The sequence below is a fragment of the Hemitrygon akajei genome, chromosome 3 (assembly GCF_048418815.1).
Source record: "Hemitrygon akajei chromosome 3, sHemAka1.3, whole genome shotgun sequence".
NCBI lineage: Eukaryota > Metazoa > Chordata > Chondrichthyes > Myliobatiformes > Dasyatidae > Hemitrygon > Hemitrygon akajei.
The window spans coordinates 150414470-150436026 of NC_133126.1; the positions used below are offsets into that span (position 1 = coordinate 150414470).

Sequence of the window (21557 nt, forward strand, 5' to 3'; positions counted from 1 at the left end):
ATCTGTGTTGGCAGTCCAGTCTAGCTTCTCGTCTACTATGACATTTTCCCTGAGTAGTAATGCCAACCCTCTCTTTAATCTCTCCCTCTCTATCACATCTAAATTAGATCCCCAGAACACTGAGCTGCCAGTCCTGCCCCTCCTTCAAGCAAGCCTCACTAATGGCTACAATGTTATAATTCAATGTGCTGATCCATGCTTTAAGTTCCTCTGCCTTTCTTACAATACTTCTTGCATTGAAATATACACAGCCCATGCTGAACCTTTTGATTCCTGACTTCTTAAATGTTGTTGAGCCTACATTTCTTCACAACTATCCCCTATTTGTTCTGGCGCTCTGGTTCTACCCCCCTGCAACCCTACTTTAAACCCCCCCCCCCTCATGTGCAACACAAGTAAATCTTCCCACTAGGCTATTAGCCCCACTCCCATTCTCTCCTGCTCAGGCCCCAATGGTTGAAAAATCTGAATCCCTGCCTCCTGCACCGTCTCCTTAGTCATGTGTTAAACAGGAAGATCATACAATTTCTGGCCTTACTAGCACGCGGCACAGGTAGCAATCCCGAGATCACAACCCTGGAGGTCCTGTCCTTCAACTTAGCACCTAACTCCTTGAACTCAGTTTGCACAATTATGTCACCATCCTACCCACGTCGTTGGTATCGACATGGACTATAACCTGGGTCTGCTCTCCCTCCTACTTAAAGAATGATATGGACTCGATCCAAGAGGTCCCTGACCCAGCACTGGGAGGCAACATATCATCCAGCATTCTGGCTATCCCCTTTCCCCCTCCTGATGGTCACCTTGTTACCCGTGTCCTGCATTTTGGGTGTAACTACCATCCTGTATGTCCTGCCTATCAACCGCTCAGCCTCCCAAATGATCCAGAGTTAATCCAGTTCCATCTCCAACTCTTGAACACGGTCTGTTAGCTGCATGCATTTTTTGCAGATGCAGTTGCAAGAGGAGCATTCCTAGCTCTGTTGGGAGCTGGCCTCTCCCATCAGTGCTGCCCCAAGTATTTGACCGGCAGAGGGACTGGTTGGATTGCCAGAAGCTGTACAATCAATTTGAATGTCGCTCAGGGAGTTGGACATGTGTGTGTCCTCTCTCTCACTATTTTGAATGCATGTTATGCACCTGGTCTTGTCTGACGGCATCATTCAAACCATATACGGATAATTAAACTTGATTTGATTTGATCCCACTATCCTACCCAAAATCCCCACTACTCTAAATGTGCAATAAGAAATAAATAACAGAAAAAGTCTACCGATGGCCTACACCTCTCCCCGCCAAAGCCTCAAGTCCCAATCTAACACTAGCTCACTCACACAAAGGCCACTCAGCTTAAACCTAACTTTTTATTGGAGCTTGCCAATTTTATGCAATCAAGTGTCCTCTTGGGAACTATGGTGTACAAATTGTGCCAACTACCCCCACCTGCTTCTTTTAAACTCTCTCTCCCTCAATGCAATCCAATGTTTCCTCGGGACTGTGCACACAAAATGAACGTATTTTTAAAATCCTAATTAATTACATCTGCTACATTATTTAGTTTACTTTTGTTTGCCACTGCACGAAAAATAATAATAATGTTGGTCAAGCAGGTTGCTCTCCATGCAGACTTTGGCTGCACATGCCTGGTCTCTCCTGCAGCAACTGTAATATTCTTCCAACATCCTACAAAATAGATCTAATAAACATATGAGCTAAAATCTTTTCCATGATTGGAATGGTTCAATAAATCACATTTTGTCTTGCTCCATTTAACTGGGAGGTAAGAAAATTCTCAGGGCAAATGCCAAGGCATCAGAAAGACTTGTTCAATGCCAACTTTGCCATTCTGGAGGGCTAAAAACTAAGGTGGATTGGGCTTTCAGTCAATGGTAAGAAGCGGAAGGGAGCATTGGAAGCTTATGGATTCATAATCAGGAATGCCGGGTATATGATGATTGGAGCAGGGAGAGGGAGCTTTTTCGCTGAGCATGCAAGAGGGGCCTAGGGCTATTAATTGGGCGATAAGCCAAAACTAGAAAGTTTAAAGAAATAACAATTTCCAATGACCATACAAGTTTGGTTTACTTTAATTAATGCTACTGTGTGTGGTTCAACTCTCCAAATATAAAGTCTAATTCAATGTGAGTGGCCTATGCTGTTAACAAGCCTTAACTGCACTTCTGGTTTACAGAAATTATATCAAAGTAGGTATTGCAGTGGCATTACCTGCAATGTTTATGTCTACAGAGGGCTTGGATCTATTAAGCTGCAACTCCTTTGCTTAATATTAAGACATGTAGATTAACAAACAACTGTATTATAATGACATGAAGGTACAAAGACAACATCACTGCCTACTCAAGTAAAGATAAATTCAGTAAATACATTATTTTTCCTCAAGCTGGAGATATTTTATTTTCATCATCATTCATTCAAAAGGAAGTGGCACATATACAAGACCAAAAATTTGGGTTCCTGCTTGAGTCTGAAAATAATCATACATGCGTTATACATATTCTTCTGCTATGTATGTGGAGGTGATACTGATCTATTGTATCTATCATGTACAAGTATAATGCACTGTCTGGAAAAAAAAAACTTAAATGTTGATTCTCTAAAGGATTGCACGGTTCTGCTCACCCAATTACAGGAAGGATACCGAAGAGGTTTACCAGGATGCTACATAGATTACAGGCATTTGCTCTAACAGGAGACTGGAGAAGGTTTGGTTGTTTTCTCTGGAGTGGCAGAGGCTGAGGGGAGATCCGATATGAGGTTTATAAGATTATGAGAAGCATAGGTAGAGTAGACAGGCAATAACTTGTTCCACAGGATTGAAATATGTAATACTAGAGACATGCATTTAAGGTGAAAGGGGAAATTTCAAAGGAGAGGTGAGGGACAAGCTTTTTTTAAAAAAAAATAAGCACAGAGAGTGGCAGGTGCCTGGAATGCACAGACTGGGGTGGTGGTAGAGGCAGATACATTAGACTCCTAACAGGTGTTTAGATAGCCACATGAATGTGAGGGAAATGGAAGGATATGGACATTGTGTAATCAGAGGGGATTAGTTTAGCTGGCCATTTGATCACTAATTTATTTGGTTTGGCATAACATTGTGAGCAGAAGGGCCTGTCCCTGTGCTCTATGCTCTATGGAATCCTCTCACCAATCTTTCAATTAAGTAGCCCTAGAAATGCTGGAAATTATATTTCAATGTACAGCTTGCAATTATGTCCTAAAACTAAAATCCCTTTGAAGCACCATTTCTTAGAACGTGTGGCTATTCACAAAAGGCACTATGGACATGTTTTATCAAATCACTATGTTCACTTGCAATGAGTTTCAAATCTTGCAGTAGTTGCATAAAGCTCAGTAACCAGTTTCTGATGGCTTCCTCATGCCCATTGATACTTATTGATATCACACTATCAACGGTTTGGCAAAAGGTTATCTGGATTTTTGCTGTGTCCTCTTTTCATGTTTTAACACAAAATTTTTCACAATTTTGCTTATCCTTCACTTCTTCAGCAACTGGCCAGGGATAGCCATTAAGGACAAATATTTTATAGAAGAAGCATTTCCAACTGGATATTCCTCAGCAATTCTGCAGTGTTCCATTTCCCAGTGAGGTATGCCAATAGATCTGCTCTGCACTCTTAATTTCATTTGCTTTTAATAGAAATAATGTTGAATTAAACACGAAAACTATAGTACTCTTTAAATCCATCAAAGTCTTGAACCCAAAACGAAAGGTCATCCACCGACTAGTATTGCTTTCAAATGTTCTGTAATATCCTGTAATTGATGTTTGTTTTCTCTGCTGTTCAAACAAATCTAGAGGGATCCCTGCAATTAAACATTTGCAGAATCTTTCTGATACTCATTAGATCATATGACAAGACACCTTAAAATATTGTAGCCATCTTCTCTGGGGATAAAGCTTGCAAAAAAAAAATTCAAACAGCCACAGCAACCTGACCATTTTGCCAGGAGCGAAAACTGGGAAGTTTCCTAGTTTATCTTTCAGAATTGAACCTAGTCATTTGTTACAAATGCATCACAGCATATACAGTGCTCCACTTGCATCAGGATTTCATTTAGTATACGTTGCCTGCCTCCTTATTAAGATGCATCTGAAAACAAAATGGTGTGGAGAACTGTTAAGTCTAGAAGTAGAACAATAAATGCAGTAAGTACAATTACGAACTTGCAGTAAGAACTAATGTCTTGAATCTGGTATTTAAGAAACTTCTGAACCAGCCTTCAGTTTGGAGACAATTTTTGCTTCTCCTTTCATTTACATAAGTAGAACTCGCAGATTAATACTTCATTGCTTGATTTCAGGTTGTGAAAAAAAGGGTCATTAATTTGGAGACAAATTTTGCTTCTCCTTTCATTTACATAACATAAGCAGAACTTGCAGATTAATACTTGATTGCTTGATTTCAGGTTGTTAAAAAAAAAGGGACATCAATGGCTGATCACACCTGTGAAATTGTATTTTATCCTTCTTTATTATGTCCGGATGCAGGGCTTTGAGCCAAATTGTTACCTTATACCTTTTGTCTCCATAGATGCTGCTCGACTCCCAAGTTCTTCTGCATTCTGTCTGCCATTTCTGATTTCAGCACGTGCATTCTCTTTTATCTCAGTTAGTTTGTATTCTGCTTTCAAGTGAAATGAGTAATATTCAGCACTGGATGCACATACTAAAAGCAGGTGCACTTGAAGCTTGCCTTTCGTGAGTATTTCCAAGAAATCTGGAAGATCTTTTCTCCCCCCACCCCCCACATGGGGGGGTTTGATGCTTGATATTTTCCTTTGTAAAGGTTTATTCGTGGTTCTTCTTTGTTTTGTGATTGTCTTTGGGGAAGGTGAATTTCAGGGTTGTATACTGCATACATACTTGGAATTTTGCATACATACTGAAGGAAAGACCCTATGCGGATTGGAGGACTGCTTTGGCAAGCACCTTCACTCCATTTGTCACAAGAGGCAGAATCTCCTGGTGGTTACCCATTTTACTTCAACTTCATATACCCTTTCCGTCTGTCGATGGCCTCCTCTCCTGCCATGATGAAGAAAATTCAGATTGGAGGAGCAACACATACTGTCTCGGCAGTCTCCAACTTAGTTGCATGAATATTGATTTCTTAACCTGGGAATTTCTTTCTCCCATTCACCCCGCTCTCCTTCTCCCCATCTTCTTAATTGGGCTTCTTGGTCTTTCCTTTCCAGTGCTGATGAAGGTCTTGGCCCAAAACATTGACTGTTCATTCACCTCCACAGATTCTGCCCGACTTGCTGGGTTCCTCCAACATGGAGTACGTTGCTCTAGATTTTCAGGATCTGCAGAATCCCTTGTGTTCATGCTGAAGGTCTTTTGTTTCTTTTTGCTCGTCCATCTTCATTTCTAATGAGTAACTGCTAATAGAAAATGTGTATTCCTTGGGCTAACCATTCCTCTTATTTTTAAAAAAATATATACACAGCATCTTTTCTACGCTTTGAACATGTAGCTGCAGGGAGCAATTGTTCATATATCAACTGCTGCCATGACAATTTTGCAAAGCAACCATGCTTTTTCTGTGGATTAATATTCTGAAATCAATTGAGCTGTATTTCAATAACACCAGGCTTCTGTGCTTTTCATTGCACTTCAATGTAGGATTCATGAACCAGTTTACTTATACAGATGGCTTTTTATTCTTAGTCAACTGGGCAGAAATGCAAAAGTCTTTAGTGTTTACCAAGCCAATAAAATGTCCGTATATGGGAGCAAAATTCTTACACTATAAATTTTAAGATCATCCAAATTTCACTTTCTATTGGTGCTTTTGTTTCAGACAAGATAATCCATTTCTTTAACAGTTTCTCACTGCCATGTTTGCTGTATTATTGCCCGATGTGTGAAATCAAAGTTGAGTTTAGGGATTTCTGGTAGTCTTCCATCTTGCCAACCAATTACAGAAGTCACAAATCACTTCACTTTATAATGCAGTGCGTTCACAAAGCTCTAAACAGGACAATGAAGAAACTTCAAAAGGGTTTCATATTCTCAGTGTTCCAGTCTATTTAAAGATTACACATTTATGGACCGTGCCTTACACATCTACTCATGGTGGTCTATAGTTCATCAATTTCACTTTGCCAATGTAAATATGGAGAGAATATTTTCTCATTTATTTCCACATTACAAAAATTAGGTAACAAATTTAAATCTCCTGAACATCTGTGTGAAAATGAAGTCTGAAAATTAATTCCAAAAAGCTGAAGGATATTCAAGACACTGTTGATTTTGGGTTCCTTTTCTGTTGCTAACATTTTAGAAGATTATATGCAATCTTTACTGCAAAATGGTTGCAACTTTGTCAGCATGAGTAGGAGGGGCCAGAGGAGGAGGTGTTGCATTGCTTGTCCGAGAAAATCTTATGGCGGTGCTTTGGAAGGATAGATTACAGAGCTCCTCTAGGGAGGCTATTTGGGTGGAATTGAGGAATGGGAAAGGTGTAGTAACACTGATAGGAGTGTATTATAGGCCACCTAATGGGGAGCGTGAGTTGGAAGAGCAAATGTGTAAGGAGATAGCAGATATTTGTAGTAAACACAAGGTGGTGATTGTGGGAGATTTTAATTTTCCACACATAGATTGGGAAGCTCATTCTGTAAAAGGGCTGGATGGTTTAGAGTTTGTGAAATGTGTGCAGGATAGCTTTTTGCAACAATACATAGAAGTACCGACTAGAGATGGGGCAGTGTTGGATCTCCTGTTAGGGAATGCGATAGGTCAGCTGACAGATGTATGTGTTGGGGAGCACTTCGGGTCCAGTGATCACAATAGCATTAGCTTCAATATAATTATGGAGAAGGACAGGACTGGACCTCGAGTTGAGATTTTTGATTGGAGAAAGGCTAACTTTGAGGAGATGCGCAGGGATTTAGAGAGAGTGGAATGGGTCAAGTTGTTTTATGGGAAGGATGTAATAGAGAAATGGAGGTCATTTAAGGGTGAAATTATGAGGGTACAGAATCTTTATGTTCCTGTTCGGTTGAAAGGAAAGGTTAAAGGTTTGAAAGCGCCATGGTTTTCAAGGGATATTAGAAACTTGGTTCGAAAAAAGAGGGATGTCTACAATAGATATAGGCAGCATGGAGTAAAGGAATTGCTCGAGGAATATAAAGAATGTAAAAGGAAACTTAAGAAAGAGATTAGAAAAGCTAAAAGAAGTTACGAGTTTGGTTTGGCAAATAAGGTGGAAGTAAATCCGAAAGGCTTCTACAGTTATATTAAAAGCAAGAGGATAGTGAGGGATAAAATTGGTCCCTTAGAGAATCAGGGTGGTCAGCTATGTGTGGAGCCGAGGGAGATGGGAGAGATTTTGAACGATTTCTTCTCTTCGGTATTCACTAAGGAGAAGGATATTGAATGGTGTAAGGTGTGGGAAACAAGTAAGGAAGTTATGGAACCTATGACAATTAAAGAGGTGGAAGTACTGGCGCTTTTAAGAAATTTAAAAGTGGATAAATCTCCGGGTCCTGACCAGATATTCCCCAGGACCTTGAGGGAAGTTTGTGTAGAGATAGCAGGAGCTCTGACGGAGATCTTTCAGATGTCATTAGAAACAGGGATTGTGCCGGAGGATTGGCGTATTGCTCATGTGGTTCCATTGTTTAAAAAGGGTTCTAGAAGTAAGCCTGGCAATTATAGACCTGTCAGTTTGACATCAGTGGTGGGTAAATTAATGGAAAGTATTCTTAGAGATAGTATTTATAATTATCTGGATAGACAGGATCTGATTAGGAGTAGCCAGCATGGATTTGTGCGTGGAAGGTCATGTTTGACAAACCTTATTGAATTTTTTGAAGTAGTTACGAGGAATGTTGACGAGGGTAAGGCAGTGGATGTAGTCTATATGGACTTCAGCAAGGCCTTTGACAAAGTTCCACATGGAAGGTTAGTTAAGAAGGTTCAGTCGTTAGGTATTAATGCTGGAGTAATAAAATGGATTCAACAGTGGCTAGATGGGAGATGCCAGAGAGTAGTGGTGGATAATTGTTTATCGGGATGGAGGCCGGTGACTAGCGGGGTGCCTCAGGGATCTGTTTTGGGCCCAATGTTGTTTGTAATATACATAAATGATCTGGATGATGGGGTGGTAAATTGGATTAGTAAGTATGCTGATGATACTAAGGTAGGAGGTGTTGTGGATAATGAGGTGGGTTTTCAAAGCTTGCAGGGAGATTTATGCCGGTTAGAAGAATGGGCTGAACGTTGGCAGATGGAGTTTAATGCTGAGAAGTGTGAGGTTCTACATTTTGGCAGGAATAATCCAAATAGAACATACAGGGTAAATGGTAGGGCATTGAGGAATGCAGTGGAACAGAGAGATCTAGGAATAACAGTGCATAGTTCCCTGAAGGTGGAGTCTCATGTAGATAGGGTGGTGAAGAAGGCTTTTGGAACGCTGGCCTTTATAAATCAGAGCATTGAGTACAGAAGTTGGGATGTAATGTTAAAATTGTACAAGGCATTGGTAAGGCCAAATTTGGAATATTGTGTACAGTTCTGGTCACCGAATTATAGGAAAGATATCAATAAATTAGAGAGAGTGCAGAGACGATTTACTAGGATGTTACCTGGGTTTCAGCACTTAAGTTACAGAGAAAGGTTGAACAAGTTAGGTCTCTATTCATTGGAGCGTAGAAGGTTGAGGGGGGATTTGATCGAGGTATTTAAAATGTTGAGAGGGATAGATAGAGTTGACGTGAATAGGCTGTTTCCATTGAGAGTAGGGGAGATTCAAACGAGAGGACATGATTTGAGAGTTAGGGGGCAAAAGTTTAAGGGAAACACGAGGGGGTATTTCTTTACTCAGAGAGTGATAGCTGTGTGGAATGAGCTTCCTGTAGAAGTAGTAGAGGCCAGTTCAGTTGTGTCATTTAAGGTAAAATTGGATAGGTATATGGATAGGAAAGGAGTGGAGGGTTATGGGCTGAGTGCGGGTAGGTGGGACTAGGTGAGATTAAGAGTTCGGCACGGACTAGGAGGGCCGGAATGGCCTGTTTCCGTGCTGTGATTGTTATATATGGTTATATGACTGAAATGTAATTTGCTATGGGGAGAATTTCACTTTGATGTAATAATAAATAGTTTTTACAATGTAGTTCTACTTCGAAATGGATTTCGAGAGGTAAAAAATTCACATTATCTTTACTCTGCAACATGCATGTTTCCTATACAGAGCTAATGTGAACAACTGATGCAATTAATGCCATTCACATGCTGACAGGGCAGAGCACAAAGTTGGGTAAAGTTAATACAAGTTCCTCTAAAATCACAGTAAATTGGTTAAAATGGCATCAATACAAATAGCCAAACAATGGAGGAGACAAGGGTATGTCTTAATAAGTTTGGTTTCTAAATGATAAGCTTGCAAGCAATCTAGTTTTGGTATCAAGACTATTCCTATAATTAAGGATTAATTGGCATTGTTGGTGAATTTAATGACAATTATCGTTTGGGCTCTACCACATTCCATATTTCACCACCAAAGATTCTATACACATCAGTTATTTATGCAATTTACCCCACAGCACCTTCATTGGTCAGTTTATACAGATGTCTACATTTATTCTACAGTAGCCCTGGAGCACAAGTCACCAGAAAGATATACAGTATGAAAGGGGTTTCTCAAGATCCTCAACAAAAGGTTGAAAATGCTTGCTAGATGGAAAAAGGTTGCACTCAGTGACTACAACTTTGTGATACTCCAGAACATGACCAAATCTTTGTTACTGACCACAGTTTCCCTTGCTGCTTTCCCTGCAAATTAGAAAATGCATCAAGAAACTCTGGAAATTCTTCTACTACTGAATAATAAAGAATGCCATGAACAAAGTCAGTGTTCCAACTTCTAAAAATGGGAATTTAATGACATGGTATTATCTCTAATAAATTAAGCAGAAAAATTGTGTCCAAAAATATTAAAATTATGAATCGGTCATTGATATAATTCTAGAGGCTTCTATTTTCACACATACACACACACAAACCTGTGCTGTTACAGGTGTGGTATACTGTAATCATAGCATCCCAAGTACCGTTCTCTACATTTTACACTGACTTCATCATTCCTCCTCACTGCTATCCTTAATGGAATTCTCAGACAAATTTTTTTGGGTGACGGAATTGGAATTAATCACAAATTTGTTTCTTTGGTCCACAATTGCTGTTATACCAATTTTACTGAACCACCAAGTATATTTAATAATTTAGTAATTTAAGTCTCTTGAACATTTAGCAGTTTGCCACAGTATAAAATGTTTGCCAGTTTTCAGGCATGCAGTATTTGGTGCAATATATTGCTACCTGCAGCTACAATTTACTCACCTCTTTCATAAGGGTCTACATGTTTGTCCTCTATTAAATTCTTCAAGGTTTCAACATCATTTTGTCTTGCCGCTTTGAATAAAGGACTTTCTATTCTGCAAAGTGAAATCATTTCTTTTGTAATCCATCAGTTAAAAGCTTAAATTGTACTTTTAATGTCAATTTCAAATACAAATACAATATACAGCAAGGTTGCTATCAGTAGGTCAATAACTTGTAACTAATTCTGAATAGAGGTGAGATTAGTTTCACCATTGCTAAACAAGTATGGAATGAAAAAGATTGTTTGGCCAACCAAGCCTTTTCTTTCACAGACTAAAAATACTCCACTCTGTCAAGTATTTTACCAATTCACAATTTTTTCTCCTGAAGAAAGTTTCAATAAGCTTTTGCTACTAACATCTCAAGAGTCAGATTGAATAAAAGAAAAACAATCCCCAAATGTTCTGTTATCATCTTTGGTCTGACATTTCTAAGATTTTACAAACTCATTTAGTGTCAAGTTCCATACTATATATGGTCTTTTCTCTCCATGTGCTCTATTAAAACAGTATCAACGGGTTTTAAAAGCATTAATAGACATATGACTCTGGGGGTGGGGTGGATTTCTTTGAATCACATTTTGCCCAAGGTAATATTAATCCATTATTTCTAGTTCTATATCCACATCAAATACCACACCCATCTTCAAACTATAGGATTCAAAATTTGAAGAATTGAAACCTTTCTTTTCTATAATACTGTTCACTTAAAAATTGCATTTCACCGATTATCTCCCACAATGACTCTTTCTACCACTCTTCCTCTCGATTGAGTCAACATTAAATGGAACCGCAATCTTTCAGTTCAGTGCTTGTTTTCACACAAGATAATTCCAGACACCACTGACCATGATTTTATTATATTCAATTTTAATGGTGAGGCCTGACGCAAGTTGGAGGAGCAACACTTCCTATTCAGTCTTGGTAGTCTCTAACTTGACAGCATCAACGTCAATTTTCCCCCTATATCCAGTAACCACTCCTTTGTTTACCTCCCACCTGCTTGTTTCCAGCATCCGCAGACAAAAATCTTTTAAACAATGATTCATGGATTTCTCCCAGTATTCTATAATGACTCCCCTTTATACTGAATAGTTGGGCTCAGCAATGTCTTTGGAAATCTACAAACCTGTTATACACTTTGTAAAACATTCACCATTTACCTTTACCATCTCTCTTCTATGTTTCCTATTAAGTTTGATATTTTCCCATTAAATCATGAACCTTGAATAATTATTAGTAAGAACGAGAATATTATCACTAAACTTTCAGAATTATATTAAACCTTCCTGTTTCAATCAACATCAGTAGGTTAAATGACAGATGCTTCTCAGTTTGGAGTGATAGTTTCTCAATTTATCCATTTGAACCAATCACATTTTTATTCACAAACTGAATCCATTTTAAAATGCATTTTAAACAAGTTGGAAAAGGTTTTGTTTCCAAAACAAGCACAAACAGTAGTAATGAATTTAAGGTTTTAGCCAGAAAGAATGAGTCAAAAGAAATCAAATGTTGGCCTTATTGCCAGAGAGAAAAGCTGAGATGCTCTATCCAGGTTACATTATGGAGTAAATGTATAGTCTGGATAGACACATTAAATTGCTCTGTCCAGGTTACATGATGGGGTAAATGATGGAGTACATTTCAAAATATTAGATTCACTATTCAGTTTAGGGATTTCTTCTTATAGTGATCAATGAATAACTCATTCAGAAAAGGAAGCGAAATAAACAAGAAGTTACTTAATCCTGTAATATTGCTGCATGAAAGTTTGCCCACTCAAAATATATTGAAACATTAAATAAATGTGGATTTTTCAGAAACGCATCTAATTTTCCTTAAGTAAAATCTAGAAATACACATGCATATAACAATCAGAATTCTCACTCAAACCACTTTAAAAATTATTTTTCTGCTGCTTATTTTGTTTGCTCATTTGCTAATCATCCTCTATCATACCATTCTCTAATACAACAGTCAAAAAGTTAACTACTAAAATTACCTCAGCTTTACTGCAAGAAAGTGCAAGTACTGAGTAAGAGGAAAGCTTAGTTATCAATTTTCCTCATCCAAATGAGAAACTACCTACTCCTATTCTCCCCATTGAAAACTGGCAGAAATTTCTCGTAAAAATATCATTGAGTGCAATCTTTATCTTACCATCACAGTGCACATCTTGATCACACCATCAGCCTTTATACAATTACAAACCAGTTACGGTGAAAGCTTTTTCTAAACATCATTGGCTTGTTGTTCCAAGATTATACCCAATGTTTAAATACACCTTGATTAACTTGTTTTTATATACAAACCAAGTCAAGTTAAAATAACTTTTACAAACAATAAATTTGTTCAGAATAAGGTTGCTCTATACGTTACTTACGCACACCAGATTACTCAGCAGAATACGTGCAATAGACTGGTTCAGTTATGCCTTATTGGCTATCTGTGAGGCTAATCAGACAGGGAATTTCCAGTTAAAATGGCACTACCGAACATATGCATCAACTCACTGGTACTTAAAAAGTTAAGAAATACAACTAAAAACAATTTTTCTGTAATCAATTATGTTAAATTATCACCGTGAAAGGGTGAGAGATAGCAAGGCGATTTCAGGGGTCTAGGCCTCCAGCCCTTTGACGTAGCCAGGTCCTAGTGTGAGGTACGAAACACCGGCCCACATCAGAGGCAAGAGCCGATTTTGTTCAATTTCCCCCATGATCAATCCTCGCTCCAGCATGCTGGAGCTTTTCGCTGTTCAGCTGTTTGTTCAATTTAAATGCCGGTCCAGACGGATTGAGATGACAGGGTGCTGGGATCAGAGGCGAGAGCCAATAGCGCTCGCTCTCCGTGGCACTGAGGCCATGCAGACTGCCCTGGCTGCTGTGCTCGTGCCCACCAATACGATGAACTGATAAGCGAGGCTTTGGCCCTGCTCCGAGGTTCAGATCCGAGGACTCAGTTTGGTTCGGAATGTTGTCAATCACTTTATAATTGTTTGTACAAGTTTGTAATTTTTTTTCTCTTTCGCTCACGCATTGGGTGTTGGTCTTTTATTTTTTTCTTTAATTGGGTTCTTTCAGTTTCTTGCTTTGTGGCTACCTGTAAGCAAATAAATCTTAAGATTGTATGATTTATACATTTTATTGATAATAAATGTATTTTGAATCTTGTGTTTCTGGCAATTAGTAATAACTTTCTGGTTATTTCTTTTTAATACAAATATTCAAAGTACATTTAATGTCAAAGACTATATAAGTTATACACCTTGAGATTTGTTTGCTTACAAACATTCATTTATGAATTAGTATTATTCTTAAGCAGAGCAGACTCAATGGGCCAAATGGCCAAATTCTGCTGCTTTATCTTAGAGTCTTAATGCAACAATACTTGTCCAATGTGCAATATTAGTGCATCATTAATATTCTCAAAGGAATTGAACATTTGTGAATATTATTCCACATTTTAAAATAATGTGCTCCCAATTACTCATAGAATTCTATTAGGGTTGGGAAGTAAATAATTGTGATCTCACTTAACTGCCATGTTTATTAGATAACTTACAACAAGTTTTGGATCATAGAACTGGAATGTTTCCAAAGACAGAGGTCAAAGTAGTAGCATCCTTCATGTTGCCAGAGAGTACACTTCTGGTCAGCAGTTGTTGGTGATGAAAATATTCACTTTCACAAACCATCTGAAATGAAGTAGTCAGTCTAAAACAATGTAAACTAAAGGCAACTGATTGGTGCCATGAACTTATTTCATTTTGTATTTTAGAAAGCTATTCATCCAAAACACAGATTATAAATTTTTGAACAGAGAAGCAATTTGAAAATGCAAGATAAAAGGGTAATGTCAGGACAGTCGTGGGGGATTTCAATATGCAGGGAAATCTGGTTGGTGCTGGACCCAAGAGGTGGAATTTGTAGAATGTCCAAGAGATGGCTCGTGGTTGAGCCTATTAGGGGATCAGATTATTCTGGATCAGGTGTGTATACTGAACCAGAATTGATTAGAGAGCTTAAGATAGAGGAACCTCTAGGGGACCAGTGATGATAATATGATAGATTTCAACCTGTAATTTGAGAAGGAGAAGCTTAAGTCAGATGTATCACTATTACAGGGGAATAAAAGGAATTGTATGGACATGAGAGAAGAGCTAACCAAAAGAGGTCAAAATCAATATAACAGCCAAAGAGAGGACATAAAATTGAGCAAAAATTAATGGGAAGTTACAGGATTGGGAAACTTTTAAAAATAAACATAAGGCAACTAAAAAAGTCAAGAGGAAAAGAAGGATACAAAGATCAGCTGACCAATGATATTAAAAAAGATACAAAGAGTTTCTTTAGGTATGCAAAGTGTAAAAGAGAGGCGAGAGTAGATATTGGACTGCTGGAAAATGTTGCTGGAGAGGTAGTAATTGGGGAATAAGGAAATGGTGGATAAACTGAAAGTATATTGCATCAGCCTTTACTGCGGGAGACACTAGCATTATGTTATTAGTTCGAGTGTGTCAGAAGGATGTAAAGTTACTATTACCACGGAGAAGGTGCTTGGGAAACTGCAAGATCTGAAGATAGATAAGTCAACCAGACCAGATAGTCCACACCCCAGGGTTCTGAAGAGATTGTGGAGGCATTAATAGTGATCTTCCAAGATTCAATGATTTCTGGCATGGATCAGGACCACTGGAAAATTGCAAATGTTACTCTGCTCTTCAAGGGAGGGTGGCAAGAAGAAAGCAAATTATAGGCCAATCAGACTGACCTCAATGTTTGGGAAGAAGTTGGAGTTGATTGTTAAGGGTGAAGTTTTGGGGTACTTGGAGGCACATGATAAAATGGGCCATAGTCAACAAGGTTTCCTTAAGAGAAATCTTGCCTGACAAATCTGTTCGAATTCTTTGAAGAAATAACACGCAGGATAGACAAAGGAGAATCAGTGGATGTTGTCTACTTTGATTTCCAGAAGGCCTTTGATGAGGTGCCATACATCAGGCTGCTTAACAAGTTAGGAGCCCATGGTAATACAGGAAAGATACTAGCAAGGATAGAGCATTGGCTGATTGGCAGGGAGAAAAGAGTGGGAATAAAGGGAGCCTTTTCTGAATGGCTGCTAGCAAATAACAGTGTTCCACAGGGGTCTGTGTTGGGACCGCTTATTTTTACATTATATGTCAATGATTTGAATGACAGAATTGATGGCTTTATGGCCAAGTCTGCAGACAATATGAAGAGAGGTGGAGGGGTGGATAGTTTTGAGGAAACAAAGAGGCTACAGAAGGGCTTAAGACAGATTAAGAGAACTTGAAAAGTGGCAGATGGAATACAGCTTCAGGAAATGTATGGTCATGCACTTTGGTAGAAGAAATAAAAGTATAGACTTTTTTTTAAAAAATGGAGAGAAAATTCAAAAATCTGGGGTGCAAAGGGACTTGGGAGTCCTTGTGAATGATTCCCTATAAGTTAATTTGCAGGTCGAGTCAGCGGTGAGGAAGCCAAATATAATGTTAGCATTCATTTCAACAGGACTAGAATATAAAAGCAAGGATGTAATGTTGAGGCTTTAAAAGGCAATGGTGAAGCCTCACTTGGAGTATTGCGAGCAGTTTTAGAACACATATTTAAGAAAGGATGTGCTAACATTGGAGAGGGTTCAAAGAAGGTTCATGAAAATGATTCCGGGTTTGAAAAGCTTATCACGATTGGAGCGTTTGATGGCTCTGGGCCTGTACTCATTAGAATTCAGAAGAATGAGCAAGATCTTATTGAAAGCTGTTGAATGTTGAAAGGCCTCGATAGAGTGGATATTGGGAGAATGTTTCCTATTGTAGGGTCTCAAGACCAGAGGACACAGCCTTAGAATAGAGGGGCGTCCTTTTAGATTTGAGAGGAATTTCTTTAGCCAGGAGTAGTGAATCTGTGAAATTTGTTGCTACAGATAGCTGTGGAGGCCAAGCTGTGGGTAGATTTAGGGCAGAGGTTGATAAGACTCATGATTAGTCAGGGCATGAATGGAAAAACGAAGAAGGCAGGAGATTGGGGCTGAGAGGGAAATGATCAGCCATAATGAAATGCCAGAGCAAATCTGATGGGTCAAATGGCTCAATTCTGCTCCTATATCTTATGGTCTTGTGATAATTAATATAAACACTTGTGGATTCTCAGAAAGGCAATTGCTGAATGAATTCAAAGCATGAAACCTTCAAATTCTGATAACTATCTTTAAGAGCCAAGTAGTAGTGGCAAAATGATCCATTTAAAATGCTGTTTTCATTATAGCAGACTGTAATTTATTGCCTTTACTATGTAAATCAAAGACTTCAAATTAACGAAAAGACCCGGCATTAACTGCAGAAATATCCAACTATTAACTCACAGATTAGAATGATTACTGTCGATCTTCACATAGTGAAGATGCACATTAGCTATCGTGGCTTTCTAGCGTTACTTGTTGAGGTGCCCTGGTACGCAAAGTATACCGACAATGTCACTCTAAATGAAATCTACTTCAATCACTCATACCATAAATAAAGGGGGTTTGAGACCTTAAAGAAAAGGAAGAGCTTCTTTACTACTTTCAGTATATATACCACAAATTATTTGAACTCACATACCTCTAAATGATTTCTCCCACTCCAGCCACAGACATACCGTTCCTTGGCAGCTTTGAACTCGGAAGCCAAGGTCACTATCAGCAAGAACTTGCTTGCATCTAAGATAATTTCAGGCAGCACGGGCTGATCTACTCCACTGCTCACATGTTGTTGCTGACTGAAGCATTGGGGCCCCAATCTAATTTTTTTTCCCCAGGTGAGTCAATTTGAGAGGGATGCAACATTCTCAAAATTCAGGCAGGGATAATTTCACGTTGTGGTTTGGGCTCTCCTTACCAACCCAAATTTCTTCATGAATTTCATGGGGTACTAATCCCTCCTTGGCACTTTCGTTCTTGTACAGTCCACTGTGCCTCGCATAGATCACATACTGCTTCAGAGTGTCTGAGAAACGGCACAGGCACAGGGCCTTCTGCCTACCAAGTTTGTACTAACCATCAAGCACCTTTTCCTTTTATTCTAACCAATCAACCCATTTTATTTTTCCTTTAATCTCACCAGTACATCTCCTTCTCCAGCAACTCAATGCTCATATATGCACAAGGGGCAATTTACAATGGTTATCACCCCAAACCCTCTGCATGTTTTTCGGAAGTGGAAGGACATCAATGCACCAGATGAAACCACATAGTAACAGAGAAAACATGCAAACTCCACACAACAGAATTAAGGATTGGTTTTCAGTAACATTTTCAATTTTGACAGCGTAGTTGAGAGCAAGTATACTGAAACCACAGGACCACCAGCAACCAGTGGAGAATGCTAGGAGATTGTGCTGTCTACGCCTCTATGGGAACTCACTGGGCATGACTATAGACAACTGCTATCTGTTACCACACACCCAGCTCACTTCAGTGATACCCTAGAGAGTTATGAGCTTTATTCCTCCCCACCCACCTCAGATGACAGCATGGAGCTCAGACTGGGCAGGAGAGCCGAAAAAGAGACGGAGTGGACAGATCTCTAACGAGAAGATAAAAATAATGAACTATAGTGCAGATGGAATGAATAGTGAAGGTACACAAGATCTTTTGCATATTAGAGAAATTCAGGAATTCCTCTGCAGCACCATATGTATGAGCCTGGATTTTCCCAATACTCATCAAGAGGATGACCCTTGCCTCCAGCCTGGTTAGGCTCTGAGCCTGGAGGGTCTACTCTTATCTGCTGGGATTGTCTTCCGTTCCTTGCAACTTTGGCCTGGAAGACAAAGGGGAAGCATTAATTCAAAATGCACCAGTAGCACAGTTTGCTTGTCTACCATGTACTTGCCTGTCTCCAGGCAAGGGTACACATACACCAGGATCTGCCCACCTGCCTATCTCTGACCGTGGATGCAACTGAGTAAATGAGCGAGAAAAAGAGACAGTTACAAACTGAAGGGGTCCAAGTACAGTGGCTGAATTCAGCACGCACAAGGTAGTAGTTCCAAATGATAAATCCTTGCCTTATATATCTAGTGAGTTTATAAACTCTCTTGTGGCATTGCTCCCATGTTCCTGGCGAGTCACTGTGGGAGGATTATACAATGGCCATCTCCTGCCAGCTGCTATTCATTGTAGTCCTGAGTTTCCTCCTGGCCCTTCTGGCATGAAGGACCTCCCTCCTACTCTCCATTGCCTCCACAAGAATCTGGAGATCATGATCTGAAAAACATAGTGACAAGTTCCTTACTTTCCCTGGTACTCTCTAACACTTCTGTCAAAGAAAACATGATTAGCCAACTCTCTGTGACAAGGCTGTGGTTTGGTATAAGGTGTATGTTAAGGGCCAGAGTCCTGATCTGATTCAGTGGAGTGAAGTGGCAGTAGCTGTGCTGAATTTGTTGCTTAATCATTGCTTACCCTCAATCTTTGATCTACAGTTTGCGGCAATGCATTCAATGAGAATGCAACTGTGTCTTTACATCTTCAGTCACATTCTAAACCTGCTTTCCTACTGCACTACCCTGGCCTGCCTCTACTGTCCTTTATAAACAGAGGAAAAATGCTGGCTATTCTCTAGTCCTCTGGGATCTGGTCTATGGCCAAAGAGGATGCAAAGAATTCTATCAAGCACCTGTAATCGCCTCAATTCTCTCTCAATAACCTGAGATAGATCCTATCAAGACCTGAGAACTTATCCAGTTTGACATTCTTCAAGAGACTCTCCATCTTGATATCAGCATGGCCAGAAATGTCTTCATACCTCTTCCTGATCTCGCTGTCCTCCATTCCTTCTCCTTGGCAAATAATGATGCAAAGTACTCATTTAGTACCTCACTCATATCCTCTGGCTCCAGATACAAACTCACACCTTTGTTCTTCAGTGGCACTATCCTCTGCCTAGTCCCTTTAATTATTTGTAAATATATTTATTTTTAAAATGCCTTGGAAATCTCTTTAATTCTAATCGTCAAAGATACTACATTTTTCTTCAAAGATGCTTTATTTTCTGCTTCCTTTATATTCCTCAAAGATCTTGCCTGATATCACCTTCCTGGACCTTGCATATATACTTTCTTTTTCTTTCTGACTGAAAGAAATTGAGGACGCTTCAACAGGAAATCTCAGCTGACTGAAAAGCAAGAATACTGTAGAAGCTGGAAATTGCAAATGAAAATGCACGGACCCAGAATGTTAACTCTCTGAGATGATGCCCAGCCGCAGAATATCTATGTTTACTTAAGAGGCCTTTAATTGAATGCATTTAATCAAATACAACTCTCACTGCTTTGTCCATTCATATATATTGCTCAGGTATTAAATAGAATTAATATTACGATGAAGCATTCCACTGGCTCCCGTAGCTATGAACGGCCCATTTCTGGAAAAACAGCCAGTCTAATAACATGCCCAGAACGTTATTGTATATTATTCCATTGCCAAGTGAATATTCAATTTACTCCACATCATTTCCCTACCAGCTGCAGTTTACAGTCCAAATTGTTGAACACTGTGTTGTAGCTTTGCTATTTGGCTGTAGCTGTTAGCAGTTGGTATGAAAAGCTTCCCCTCAGGTCCCTTTTAAAATTTTCCCTTTTCATCTTAAAATCTACATTCCTGGTTTTAAGACTCCCATAGCTTTGGAAAAGACTGATCATCTATCTTACCTATACTCTTTATGCTCACCCATCAGCCTTCTACACTCCAAAGAAGACGACTCCCAGCCTATCCTGACAACTCAAACCTTCCAATCCCAGTAATGCCCTCACAGATCTTTACTGCGTCCTTTCTATAGTTGGGTGACCAAAAATGTGTACAATAGTCCGAGTGATTTCACCTTGTACTGTTGCAACATGATATCCTAACTCAAATGCTCATTGCCCTAACCAGTAAGACATGTATGCTAAATACCTTCTTCATCACCGCCTACCAGTGTTACCACCTTCAGGGAAATATATACCCGTATCCCAATGTTTGTTTGTTCAACAACATTCACCAGGGCCTTGTCATTTTTGGTGAATGTCCTCCCTTGGACTTGATTTAACATATAAAAATGTATTAATGACCATCTCTATTTGCCTGGGACTGTGAGTGTCCTGAACCACTACACTGCTTTTGAGAAAAAATGGCTAGTGTAGTTGGGTAGGGAGTTTCAGGACATACATCAAGTGAAGTTGCAGGCAAAATACATGCTTCCTCAGGGTGATGTACCTTGGAGAGGGTACTGTGAGTACATGTGTACCTGCGTCTACAATGCCCTGTCCACATTCTTGATAGAGGTGCTATGCTTCATGTGAGTCATGAAGACGGAAGAGACAGTTAATACAGAAATCCGGAGTACAAATCAGAAAGCTAGAAGAACTCACTGGGTCACGCAGAATTTGTGGAGGCAAAAGGGGAATGTTGGCACTGAGTCAAGACCCTGCATCAGGATTCAGTCAGGACCACAGGGTGTTTTTTTTTTAAATCAAAGGAAGTAACAAATGGAACACTCGACAGACGAGAAGCATCAATGTTGGAAGGGATGAACATGGTGAATGGGATCTGTCTAGCAGGCTGCTTTGCCCAAGATGGTGTTGAGCACATTCGTAAGAATTGTACTCATCCAAGCAGGTGGACAGCATTATGTCACAACCCTGAGATGACTTACAGAAGGTGAAAAGGCTCTGCAATGTCATGAGGTGAGCCACTTGCAAAAAGATACACAGCCTCTCGCAGTTCATGGCCACTGGCTGCAGTGACTTCTTCATTTGACTGTTAATGGTAGCAGACTCGACGGGGACATATAAAATTACTGGGTAGTAAAGAACAAAAAAGGTAGATGCTCTAAAGCCAAAATAAAAACAGAAAGTGCTGGCAATACTGATAGTCATCAGCCTGAAACACTAATTGTTTCTGTATACTTTTGTGAGTAGAAGAAAACTACTGAATGATAGGCAAGGCAACAAGCCACCACTGCCATTCAATATCATAATACTGATCTGATCTGCTGCTACATCCGTGAAGTCTTTTACTTCTTTGATTAACAAGCAATTAATAAAACTCTTAATGCTTTATAATTGAGGAAGAAT

The 21557-nt window shown here is 39.3% G+C and overlaps 1 protein-coding gene across 3 annotated transcripts in view; it reads right to left on the reverse strand.

Annotated features, from left to right (window-relative positions):
- LOC140725499 (transient receptor potential cation channel subfamily V member 6-like) overlaps positions 1-21557 on the reverse strand; it is an 89873-nt gene that overhangs the window by 57035 nt on the left and 11281 nt on the right. For 2 of the 3 annotated variants that reach the window (XM_073041028.1, XM_073041027.1), the window contains exon 2: positions 10397-10491. The exons of the other annotated variant lie outside the window; for it this stretch is intronic. In XM_073041028.1, the coding sequence (XP_072897129.1) occupies positions 10397-10491 (95 nt within the window). The remainder of the gene's footprint in view (positions 1-10396; positions 10492-21557) is intronic. 3 annotated transcript variants of the gene reach the window in all.